The sequence below is a fragment of the Dermacentor variabilis genome, chromosome 11, assembly GCF_050947875.1.
Source record: "Dermacentor variabilis isolate Ectoservices chromosome 11, ASM5094787v1, whole genome shotgun sequence".
NCBI lineage: Eukaryota > Metazoa > Arthropoda > Arachnida > Ixodida > Ixodidae > Dermacentor > Dermacentor variabilis.
In genome coordinates, this window is record NC_134578.1 from 72,274,895 (window position 1) to 72,286,780 (window position 11,886).

General features: G+C 50.9%; 1 protein-coding gene across 18 annotated transcripts in view; it reads left to right on the forward strand.

Moving 5' to 3' along the window:
• Positions 1 to 11,886, forward strand: part of LOC142563544 (CUGBP Elav-like family member 1-A) — a 571,451-nt gene that overhangs the window by 462,628 nt on the left and 96,937 nt on the right. For all 18 annotated transcript variants that reach the window (XM_075674113.1, XM_075674114.1, XM_075674110.1 and 15 more), the window contains one exon: positions 5,503 to 5,628. In XM_075674113.1, the coding sequence (XP_075530228.1) occupies positions 5,503 to 5,628 (126 nt within the window). The remainder of the gene's footprint in view (positions 1 to 5,502; positions 5,629 to 11,886) is intronic.

The following is an 11,886-nucleotide window of genomic DNA, read 5'->3' on the forward strand; positions in this document are numbered from 1 at the left end:
GCGTGCAGAAGGCCCAAAATCATGCGCTGTGCGAAACGAGACAAACGCAAGAGCTCGCGCGCGAGATTGTCGCCAGAAGTTCGCCACTCCGCAAAAACGCGCTGGAAAAGAAATATAAGCATGGCGGGACCCGTGACGTATTCGTCACGCAGATCCTCCCACTCCGGTATGGGAGATCGCAGAGAAGGAATTTCACTTGCGGCAGCTAGACGGGACAAGTGGAGAGAGTGTCTGTGTTGGCGGTGGCGCTCGCCTCCTGGAATCATGAGTTTGGGGCACTTCGAATTTTTCTAACTCTGCCATTAATGAACTAATTTGAAAAATCACTTGCAGCAGAACACTCCTTGGAGGGCACGTAACAACTTCCAGCGTATAACCAAAATTTGCTATGTGACCTGGTCAGGTGCCCTTTGCGGCATAGTCATACACGTTACGATAGTGCTCAAGTAGAACCATCTTTGTTAGAGGCTGCAAAATAGAGGTCGAGTGGTACGTTTGCATGCGGATGCATGCGCGTGCAACTCCCGCCTCTACAGGCGCAACATTGCTCGAAGTTCAGCTGTTGCATGCATATATGATCATAGTAATTGTCAGCCGAAGCGACGTGCAAAGGAGAAAACGCGGCGTAATGTCAGTACGAAATTATGCGAAGCACTTGCTGGGCTCCGAGTTTTCTTCAATATTCCTTCTCGACGTGGCTCACGATAGCCCGTGAGGACTAACCATAGTTGGAGCTACTGTCTGTTGACGTGCGTGTGTATGTCGCCCACTTTTGCCTCTAGCGTGTGTACTCCGGCACGGCCGTGTCTCCGGTTCGGGCTGGCACCGATGCTCACTTTTGTCGCTCCAACTACCGCTGCTCCGGCATTGTCGGGGATTACGCGACAGAGACACCGCGCGCAACAGCGAGTGAATGTCGAGAATGGAAAGCGCTCTCCCCTGGTCCTTGTTTCGAGAACTCGGCCGGCATTCCCTCGCGACGAAAAAAAAAAACGAATACAAAACTTCGCAGGGACATACATGACACCTCTGACGCGCGAATATCGCGCCGTCCAACGTGGCTTCCGAAACGTTTCGTCATTCGCAATTCCTGCTGGGTGACTGTCGCGAACACCGCGGCTGCCGCTTTGCGAGGTTTGGCCGTCGGCATACTGGAGTTGTTGGCCCGGGAACAGCTCGGTGACGCACTTCCCCACCCCTCCCCACGCACCCCGCTCACCCTTGCGTTCGTTCTTGTCGCTGCTGCTAAAGCGCGGGCACGCGTTCTTTATGCATGCTCGATCTCTAATGTCTTGATGCCTCTTTCCAGACGGGCTAGGAGCTTCCCGTGTGCCAGCATGTTTTTCTCTCCTCCATTCCACACCCCCCCCCCCCCGTGCCCCGAGTTTCCCGGCACGTTAATCGCGTTTGCGTCGCCAAGCACGCGTTTCTTCGGTCAACACGCACTCCGAAAGCCGGTGCCGTGGGCGGAGGGGTACAGCTGGCTCGCAGTCCCCTGGCCCAGCGGCTTCGGTTGGCTTCCCGTCCGGCTTGCCGCCTTCCCACTTGCGCAAGCGGCGTGCGGGCTTATGTTGAGGCTCGTAGAGCAGAGTGCGTGCTGTGGCCCGCTTTCCCGACCTTCACGCGCGACGCATTCTCGTACCGAGCAGCGCGCCACCCCGCGCTCTCGCTGTGACCCCCTGTGTTCCCCCGCTTTGCTTCCCCATTTAGGGATGCGAGCCGCGCGATGTTCCCGAAAAGTGCTCGGGAAGGAACGCCCGCTCCTAACTGTCCCGCTGCTCTGCCCGCACCTATACGCGCAGGCCAGCGGTGAATGTTTACGCAGACCCGCTAATTGTCTTTACGTTCCGGCCCGCGGCGCCTCGATGGGCGCGTTTCGCATCCCTGGCGTGCCTTCCCCAAAAACTTCCTCACCCGACCCACCGCTCCCTTCTCCTTTCCCCTCCCTGCTCACCCGTGGCTTTCCCGGTTTCCTGGCTGTTTTGTCATGCGTGCCAAGCGTCGCTTATTCGCCGGCCACTTAACGTCGCGCGCATTCGTCGCCGTATTAATTCGCGCCTGCCCCGCCAGGGGGCTACGCGTCACGGGCTTCTCTCGTTTCCCCAGCGCTGTTCCCAAATTGTTTGGGCAAACTTGGTTGCCAGCTTGCGGCTCCGCGGTTTGGCAGGGGGCGCCGTGCGGAGCGATTCTTTTGTTTGCTTTCGGCTGCGCGTTCTAGTCCACTGTCCTCTTTGTTCCAACCTTTTCGGCGGGAAATGCTGTGCCCCGAACAAAGCAAACGGTTGGATAAGATTGAGTTCTCGTTTCGGTGGCGTCGTCTGATTTCCCCTTTCTTTTGAAGAATACGTCTAAAGCTGCTTCTATTTTTTTTTTGTTAAGTCATTCATTATGTGGACTCATGGCTGCAGTCCGATTTAGGGAATGACAAAGGCAGTGCAGGGAGGTTAACCTGTATTGATCCCGGTTGTCTGCGCCGCACTGATGGAGGGGAAAAGGGAGACGACAGTGGGAGGACGCAGTTCGGGCTCGCTCAAGTCGTAGGCGAACTCAGTTGGTTTTTTTTCCAAAAACTACAGCAGTGCTCGCTCGGCTTCCTGCACAGCAGCTGTCTGATCGTATAAAGCAGGGTCTCAGAAAGCCGGCGTCGATTTGTTACTGTTGCATCAAAACGCCAACGGTGGGCTGCTCTGCGCGACCAGAGTGCGACGCAAGTTTGTCACTTCACGCGCAGCTGCTCGTTTTGTTGGTATATACCTGCGTTGGACTGCAACATACGCGGAGCAGACGACGGCGCTTAAACTAGACAAGAAAACAGAAAGAACACATTTTTTAGGAACGGCCTGCAGATGTGCGTACATGCAAAGTTTTCTCAGCCAGCTGCAGCCGCGAGCGTGGCGGGCTTTCCCGAAGAGACCATGGAAGCCTTCACCACCTGCCGCGATGACTCGTTTCGTAGGGACGACGATGTGCCGCGTCAACACCCCCTGGGCGCCGCTATGACTAAACGCGGTCGGCGGGCTAAGCAATGTTCCTGGATTAGCCGTGGCCGCTGTTTGAAGCAGGGGAGCCCGTGGAAGATATTTTGTGCAGCCATCTCACGGCGCTTAGAAGTCGTGGACGGACGCGGTAGCCATTGTCTGCGGGGCCAACGCTGGGATGAAGAGGCGCCTGCCCGGCCTAAGCCCCGTGTCTCCGAGAACCCACTCACCTCGGCGTGGTCAGTAAAACCTGTGTGGAAGTGTGTGTAACCCTCCCCGTAAAAGGCGGGTCGGCTACAATGACGTTGGACACTACGAATTGGCGGTGAACTGCCGTTTTTCCCTCATCTAGGGAGGACAGAGTGTTTATAAGCAGCTGTTGCGCGGCTGCTGAGTGTGCTTTCTCTCGCAGTCATGCTAGACGGGTGAACTGCAACGTCCTTATGTAGTTACTATAAATAAACCCATATTCCTCCATCTCGGTGAGAAGCAGTCCTTCCCTTCAACAACGTTCTCAGCGTGGATACGTTGAACGACGGCATGGGCCAGCTACCATCTATTTCATGCCCGACAAGGAAGTATATACGCTTCTCTTTGACAATTATCTTCGATAGTTGCTGTACAATCTTTTGTTTGTTTGTATATTTGCTGCTTCGTTTGTGGGCAAGATCTGGTAGATGGGGGCGTAGTCATCCATCCATTCGTTCGTCGCGTCACTGCAGCATGCTTTTGTTCATTACAGCATGCATGTCTCATGGCTTACAGCTCTTCCGGCGGAGTTATCTGGATGCAATGAAAGCATTCCTATTCAAGATGTTGCACGCATGTCGCCGCTCTAGCGAATAGCCCAGCTACGACGCTGAACCGTCGTTCTCGTCTTTTCGGGCTGCCGAAGGATTGTCGGTTGTGTCGGGGTTCCCCCTATTTTAGGACGCGCCCGGGCAACGACTGGTTAAGCTTAGCCCTCACCTCAGCGTTTGGCAACCCGAAATGCCAGCGTGGGGGGGGAGCTTGGCACCGCTGTAGAACACTCACGACTGTATTACCATGCCAATAGGGATGGAGCGCCGGGGCGAGCTGCACGACATCTTCTGGTCTCTGCGTTAAGGGGACTACAACAACAACAAAAAAAGAAAGATATAGTAAAATAAAAAAAATACATATGTGAATAGGAGGGGGTGGGGGTGGCACGCGAATAACGTGCGTAGACGGGCTGATGGAACAGACTCAGCCCAGCGCATGGAAATCGGGACTGTGAAAGGGTTTGTTAAGTACCTATAGCTTTTTTTTTCCTTTCCCGGGCCACTATCGCCTGTGCGTCTCCACATTTTCTAGAATGCAGCGAGAGCAGGGAAGGGTTCAAAGTGGCCGCATCTTTGTACGGCTTTCGCGTGCCGCGTAGGTTTATGGCGTCGTATGGAGACTGTGTGCGTGTGCGTGTGTGTGTGTGTGCGTGTGTGTGCGTGTGTGTGCGTGTGCGTGCGTGCGTGCGTGCGCTTGTTTACGGGTGGCAATTGTAGTTCCAGTGCCTGCAACTTGGAGTGAGGCGACAATAACGTTGTTTCTCCACCAAGACGCTTCATGGCCGGCGATAACATTGTTTCACGGTGAAAGCTAAGTGTGGCGGTAACGCCGTTTGCTCGGAAACGGCGGTGAAATGCCGGGCCTAGAATGTGTACCATGCTGCGGGGCGAAGGGGCGTCTCTGTGTTTCCCTCTTTCTTGCGCAAAAGCAGCGTGGTACGTGACGTCACCATGTGGCTGGCGGCGCCCGCTTACTCATTTCTTACACCTCTGTTTACCTTGGTTGTTGCTTAAAATGTTTCTTGTTTAGTGGCAAGTGGATAGTGGAGTTGTGAAAGCTGCTTGTGTGAATAACGAAAGTAAAGGAAGCTTTCAGTAAAGAAAGTAAAGAAACTTTCAAGCGTTGGCACTGCTGTTGCCTCATTTCACGCGTACTTGTTGCACAAGTTTTGTTATTCTGACCTGGGAACTTCAAGGTATATTTGCCAGTGGTGCCAGAGTGAGCTGTGCAGCACTTTAATGGTCGCTACGACGACTAATCCTTTCGGCGGCTGTAAGTGAGTAGAGATCGCGATAAGCAGGCTCGAACAAAGCCTTTGGAGCCGCTTTGTTAACGCGAAACCTTAAAGCATGCTTTAATAGCACTATTAGCGCCGCCAGAGGGCGCTCCGAATCGTGCACTCTCACATGCCGTCATTAACTACAGCAGTACTCGTTGCCGTACAAGTACCACTGCAGCGGCTCCGGTGCAGTTTTGAAATGTGCGCGTTCCAATGCACCCTCCTCGTCGTTGCTGGGATAGCCACTGATTGGGCCCAGCATGGCGCGCGCGCAATAAGTAATTTGGTGTATCGCGGCTTATTTATGCAAACGTGAACCCTTGTCCTCCGTGTACAGCCTGTCTTACTTTCTTTTTTTTTTTTTTGCGACGCTGAGCATTTACCATTTTTGGCATGTGTTTGTGTGACTCAAGGTGTGTTTGCCTTCCTTCTGTGGTGCAGAGCGCAAGCTGTTCATTGGCATGCTGGCCAAGGAGTGCAACGAAAACGATGTTCGAGTGATGTTCTCCCCCTTCGGCTCCATCGAGGAGTGCACCGTTCTCAGGGACGGAAACGGACAGAGCAAAGGTGCGTGCAGCCCTCTGTGGGCCTCTCCGTTATTTGTTACATTTGACGGGTCTCGTTGGGGTATCGCACGAGGCGGGGAACATGAACAACGGAGTATTGCAAGTGGTCGCTAATGTATGTCACACCTCGTAGCACAAGAAGAAAGGCGATTGAAAAAAGCAGCGTAGTGAGAAAAGCGATGAATTTAAACAACATATCGGACCACTGTGAGTAAACAAGAAGTGGATAGTAATGGCATGAACTTGCTGGAATCGGCGTCGTCTTAGCATCACTGATGGGCTGAGTTTGCCACACGCGCTCTGACTGGCTCTGTCGTCTGCTACATCGGACAGCGCAACGTGCAGGCGCATTGCAGACGACAGAACAAGCCGGAGCTCGCGCAGAAACGTCACGACGTTTTGTTCCCATGTGACCGCCTTCTCTCTGAATTATGACATGCAACGAAAATGGTGCATGTAAAAGCTATTGCTGCAGATTATCGAGGGCACCCCGCGGAGCGTGCCAGTATCTTTTCTTGGGGACTTCGATGGCCTTCAGAAAGATAGAAAGGAAGAAAATCTCGTCGGTAGCTCCGTGCGCCAAGTGGACGCAAAGTCCGTGTGAGAGTTCGTGTGGTGGAAAGGGAAAGCGTTCTTGTCGGGACGGAGGCCGATTATGGGCGCTGTCCTGAAAACGGGTTGGGGGGGGGGGGCGCTAGAGAGAGTAAAGGGAAGCCGCGCGACTATGGGAGAGCGCGGGCGAAAAGGCGAGCACCACTACCTCCCGGTAGATGATTGATGAGCCATCATTGATTGAGGACCTCCGATCGAATCTGCGACGGCTGAGTTTTAATTAATGACGGTCGATCGCGGCGACCGTATGGGGAAGGGGTAGGATGAAGAAAGGGAAAGGGGGTTGCGTGGGCGAGTCGGGTTGGAAGTCGGCGTGATGGATCGGCCCCAGGATGCACGGTGGTCGCGCTCCTGGAAGCCGGTAAAGCAGAAAATCTGGACAACACCTATACAGTATAGTATATGCTATACGCTCCGTTGTGAAGTGGGACCCGATAAAAGAAGCAACGGGGTTAGAAGAGGACGACGAGAGGAACGGCGGAAATCGTTTCCCTATTGTGAGCCGGAATTCGGGGCCATTGTTTTTGTTTTTTATGTCGCCTGGATCGAGTTTCCCGTGCCACGAGTTGAGAGTGAAATCACCGTTCTTCTTTTTTTTGGGTGGGGGTGGGGAGGGGGTGTAACCAGCTTTTACACACAAACATAAAGCAAGGAATTCGTATGAGAAGGGAAAGTGTAACGGCACTAAAGAAAACATAAAGATGGGGGGAAGCCTTCTCGGCATAGGTGGGCGGTTTGGTTTGGTGGAGAGCGCAAGCTGTTGCCTATCGGGCTTTCTTCCGCTTTCTTGTACCTCTTTTTTTTTGGTGGGGGGGGGGGAGGGTAGCCAGAGATTGCACGGAACCTTATCCGCCGAGCAAGGACCACAATGGGTAAAGGTTGGTAAGAGAAGGGATAATGGAAAGAGTTTCGCAGAGACAGCGCGCTTTGTATAAGCGGGAAATCGGGAAAGAGGAGTCCTTTATTTTGTTCTCATTTTTTTTTCTTCGAGAACTTGCTCATGCATGCATAACCCTGCGTGTATTTCTGGAGTCTGGGACGACAAAGCACGGATATTGGGGAAGCTACTGCTCGACCAAGAATGAAAAAAGTTAAGATAGAGGATTCGGTTTCCCGCGTATTTTTGTTTTATCTCCTTTTCGAGCGCTGCAAGACGGATTGACTGGGAGCTTCAGCTCGCAACCGGAAATAACGAACTCCCGGTAATACCGCTGGTGAGCGTCGAGGCTCGGTTTACCCATTTTCGAAATCTGAAGAGACTGGTTCAAATCGCGCCTTTGTTAGCTATATTTTTTTTTCGTGTCTTGTGATGCGCTTGCGATTCCATTTAAAGTTGAGGCCCGTCATCTTTTGTACCCTCTAACCTTTTCGTTCTCTTTTTCTAGGAGTTTTAGCACAATGGAGCGTACATCGATGTGATTTAGCATTGTGAAACGACATAACCCTAAATGCATACTTTCTTTTACGCGTGAGAGCTTTTGCAGCACGATAAGCTGTGTGGTTCGGATTAACTATGTGGCTCACGCCAAGGTTGCGGATGTTTGGTACGATAGCGATAACAGCTATATGATTCCGTTGTACCAAAACATCCTCTTGTTGACGTATCCAGCCTGCCGCCTTGACAGCTTTGCGCGCACTGTCTAACCTGCCAGTGAAATGCGCATCTGAGATTAATTAACGCGTGTGAACAGCGCGAACGAAAAACGCGGGAAAATGAAAAGCGCAGGGAGAGCGCCGATGATCGAGGCTTATTTGAAGAACATGGGGCAAAAAAAATCAAGGCACTTGTATACACACGCGCATATGCAAACAAGCCGTAAACATCCGTCTGCACTGGCTTGTTATAACATTGCCTCTTTAATGCATGTTCACTCAAATCAAGCTACTCCTGTTTGTTAGCGTTCGTCCTGTCTGTTACTCTGCGTTTTCTGTTCGCGTTTATTTTTTTAAATACAGTCTGCTACCAATTAGTCCATACCTCATTTCCCACGATATGGCTTCCGATACTGTCGTATACGTCTATATACGCTAGTGTACCTCGGCTATCTTGAAACTGCGTTTTAAGCATGAAATATTCTAGCTACCGTTGTCGGCGATCTTCAAGTGACATTGAGCCAAAAGCCAGAGCCGTTATCCGGGCACTCAAGCGAGATCATCCTGGCAACCAGTTAAAATTTAAGAAAACGTGGCCTCTGGCCCCGCCACCCCTTTGTACAGGACCGCATTACATACGCTAGTTACTACTAAAACTAGTTAGAAAAAAATATTACTTACGAGTTTCTAATGTTTGTTCACAATGTCACTCAAGCTGTAACCTCTATTACGCTGAAGTTTTGTCATTTCCAATAGGGAGGGGGGGTTCAAAAGGCAGATGCAGGACACCATACTGCTAATTGTCATCTTTTGGCGCTGAGACAGCGTTACCTGTGCTGTTGAACGCCAGTGGTCCGTGAGTTCCGCGGCGTGGGTTTTGCGTCGCGTCGAGAGATGGCGCCACGCTCCTTCAGGCGCTTTTCTTCTTTTGGCTGGGCAATGCGCACTGTCTCCCTGGCCTATTTTGCTGCCTGTCGTGACGCATTGAGCCGGTTTTCCTCTATTTGCTGGGCAATGTCCATATGGACCCAATGCACGTTATGGTGTGGTGGGGTGGGGGCCGTTGCGAACATGCGGTGCACAGATTTTAAGATTGTGACTAGTATCGTCACCACCCAGTCTGCTTTGTCGCTCGCCATTTCATGCGTGCATCTACTCTCGATTACAGGAGAGCCAGCAATTTTTCGTCGTATACGTCTGTTTATTTAGGCATACGCAAAACCGCACTCGGAACAGAAGCTGTTGTGTTCCTAAGCCTCGTGATTAAATGTATGGTCTTTACGTGCTTAAAGAAAGAATAGTTTGAGCTTTCTTTGCCCTTTAAAGGTCATAACAGTGAGTGGATTCTGAACAATCGTGAACTAGCACAAACCGGTCGGCCGCCTTTTAGGACTTACGTAGGTTTGCTGGACGGTACCTTACCCTCAAGATAGTAAGCTGCTCCAACTTCGAATGTCCTCGATATCCTCTGAGCTGTCTTCAGTCTTTATTTAATGCGGTTAATCTCGTTTACGAACTCGTTGGAGGGGTGCTATGTTTCCCCGCCGAACAAAACCTGTCGGGAATAATGAGCTCTGCCCGTCAATTAAGAGTTCGATTGCCTAATGTTCCCCGAGTTGGTCCCAAGTTTTTTTTTTCAAAGAAGCGATCCTTCTATCCCGACGAGAATTTCGCTAAAATGACCAGCTTCGCCCGTCGATGGTTCCCCGGCACTTGTGGTACTCAAAACCGGACTTGCGAGCCTTCACAACAAAGGACTCGAAGCAAATTTAAGAAGAGATGAAACAACCATTTATAGATGAGCGGGAATCGCATGTCGAGCGTACTTATCAATTTTTTTTCCCTTGCTAGTATCGGAAGATTGTCCAATATATCCATCTTTCTGTGCCGTGTTCTCTTTCTGCCGGTAATATTGCTTTTGTGCTGCCATGGAGCACACTAATTCGATTAGGCAGGTTGTTGGCGGATGGCCGTGATCCGCTGGATGTTCTTTTCTTTGTGCGCTCGTGCGTGTGACTTTTTTTGTCTGTTTACACGTTCTTACTTACCGACCCAATTTGTGGGCGCTTTCATGCTACCGTTGCTCTCTCTCTCTCTCTTATATATATATATATATATATATATATATATATATATATCTTTGTGCGCGTGGGAGCTTTCTTGTATGCATCCTTGTAGCAGCGGTGTTGAGTTATCTGGTTTCCTATCATAATCATTATCTGCAGCAGCAGCCTATCTTCATGTCCACTGCAACACGAAAGCCTCTCCCAGGGGCCTTCAAGAACACTTGCCTTTCGCCAGCGGGCAGCACGACTCCAAATTTCTTGATTTCCCCACGCCTGTGACAGATCGTAGTGCCCAAGACGCACTGCTCGGGGATGCGGTTAATCGCATAAGAACTCGCAATGCGTATACTTAGTGATTAATTAGTCCATCGTCATCGACACACTTTTTTTCAGCTAATTACGTCAAGGTACATATTGTAATTGCATTGTAGCGACACACAGGAGGCGATACAGTATCTCCTTCTCAATTTTGTGCGCCGACGACGGGCGACATCGGTACTCCGCGAGTATTTCCGGCGTACACGATGGACGGCCGTCCAATCAGCCTAATGCGATAGTGGGCGCTTGTCCGCGCGCGTCGAGTTGTGGTCACTCGCATAAAACGTGATGGATAGTCTCGTCAAAGTCGTCTAGCGCGAAGGCCAATTTGTCCGTCCGTTCATCCGACCGTCCAAACCTCCGTTAATGATTTACTTATTGTAGTTAGTTCCTTGTTCCACGAACCAAATTAAATGTTGGATGGTTATGTTGAGCTAGAAACTGCGTAGGTGTAGCTTGACGCGTCTCAAAAGACGTTACATGGCGATGTAGCAAGCAACCACGTGGCGAGAGCGAAGCTGTAAGCTCCTCGGAGGCTTCAGATTTTCAGAGTCTGGAAATTTCAGTATATCAGTTGAATATGAGAAATGGAAGGTTCACTGTGTCCTCATATTCTCTCATTACATTTCGCTTGTTCCTGTTAGTCCGTGAAACTGGCTCACTTCGTGGTCCTATGGCGCGTTGCAGGGTAGCCGCCTTGTTTGCCCAATTGTCATATCCCATCTCTCTCTCTCTCTCTCTCTCTCTCTCTCTCTCTCTCTCTCTCTCTCTCTCTCTCTCTCTCTCTCTCTCTCTCTCTGTGTCTCTCTCTCTCTCTCTCTCTCTCTAACACACACACACACAGTTTCGTGTGACTTCTGTTCACGATATTGTAATTTGAGTGGAAAACGGATGTGGAGCGGCCGTCACAGAATTTTACTTTTCCTCTGAAACGTGTGGCTACCCAGATTCTGCTTCTTGCACGTTTTAACAAGAAGCTTTCTCTGTCTACCTACACGGCTGTTTGACGCGCCGTAGTCGTTTGTCTGGCAAGCGAGAGCGCTCGCTCTGCTAGCTGACAAGGAACTTAGTCTGGCATAATAAAGGAAGCATCCATCAGAGGTGTAAGCAGGGTCAGGGGTGAGCTTTAAGTTTTGCGCCTGAGGAATGAGCTCACACAGCCGCGCCGTCATGAATTCGCGACCATATTTCCCAATCGTCGATTTTAGTTTCAGGGAGGCAGAGATCGATGTGGTTATCTGAGACGGTGTCTGTGTACGGCAGCGTTCTACCTTTATTTTCTTTCTTTTTTTTTTCACCCGAAAGCTTAGATAGGGTGAAATATTTTAATGTTCGGGTGCCCCTGCTGGTCCAAGCGATCTCTCAATCAAGTTGGTGGGCATATCGTTCGCTCGCATTGTGTGCTGCCCCGTGAGACGCAATCTGCGCGCGTGGATATACAACTGTGTCCTCTGCCCGTAGGAGTACAAAGCACGAAGCCTTCGCCAGAGGTTTAGGGGATGGGGCCGAGTAGAGACAAGGGCGTACGTCAGAGATTCTTGTTCGTGTTTGTCGTCGCACTGTTTTACGACCTTTCTTTCGGTGCTTGTTATAACCTCTAGGCTTAATCTAATTATACCTACTCCCACGATCTCATCGCGAAATTTCTTTCGTCAGCTCCGCGTCGCTAT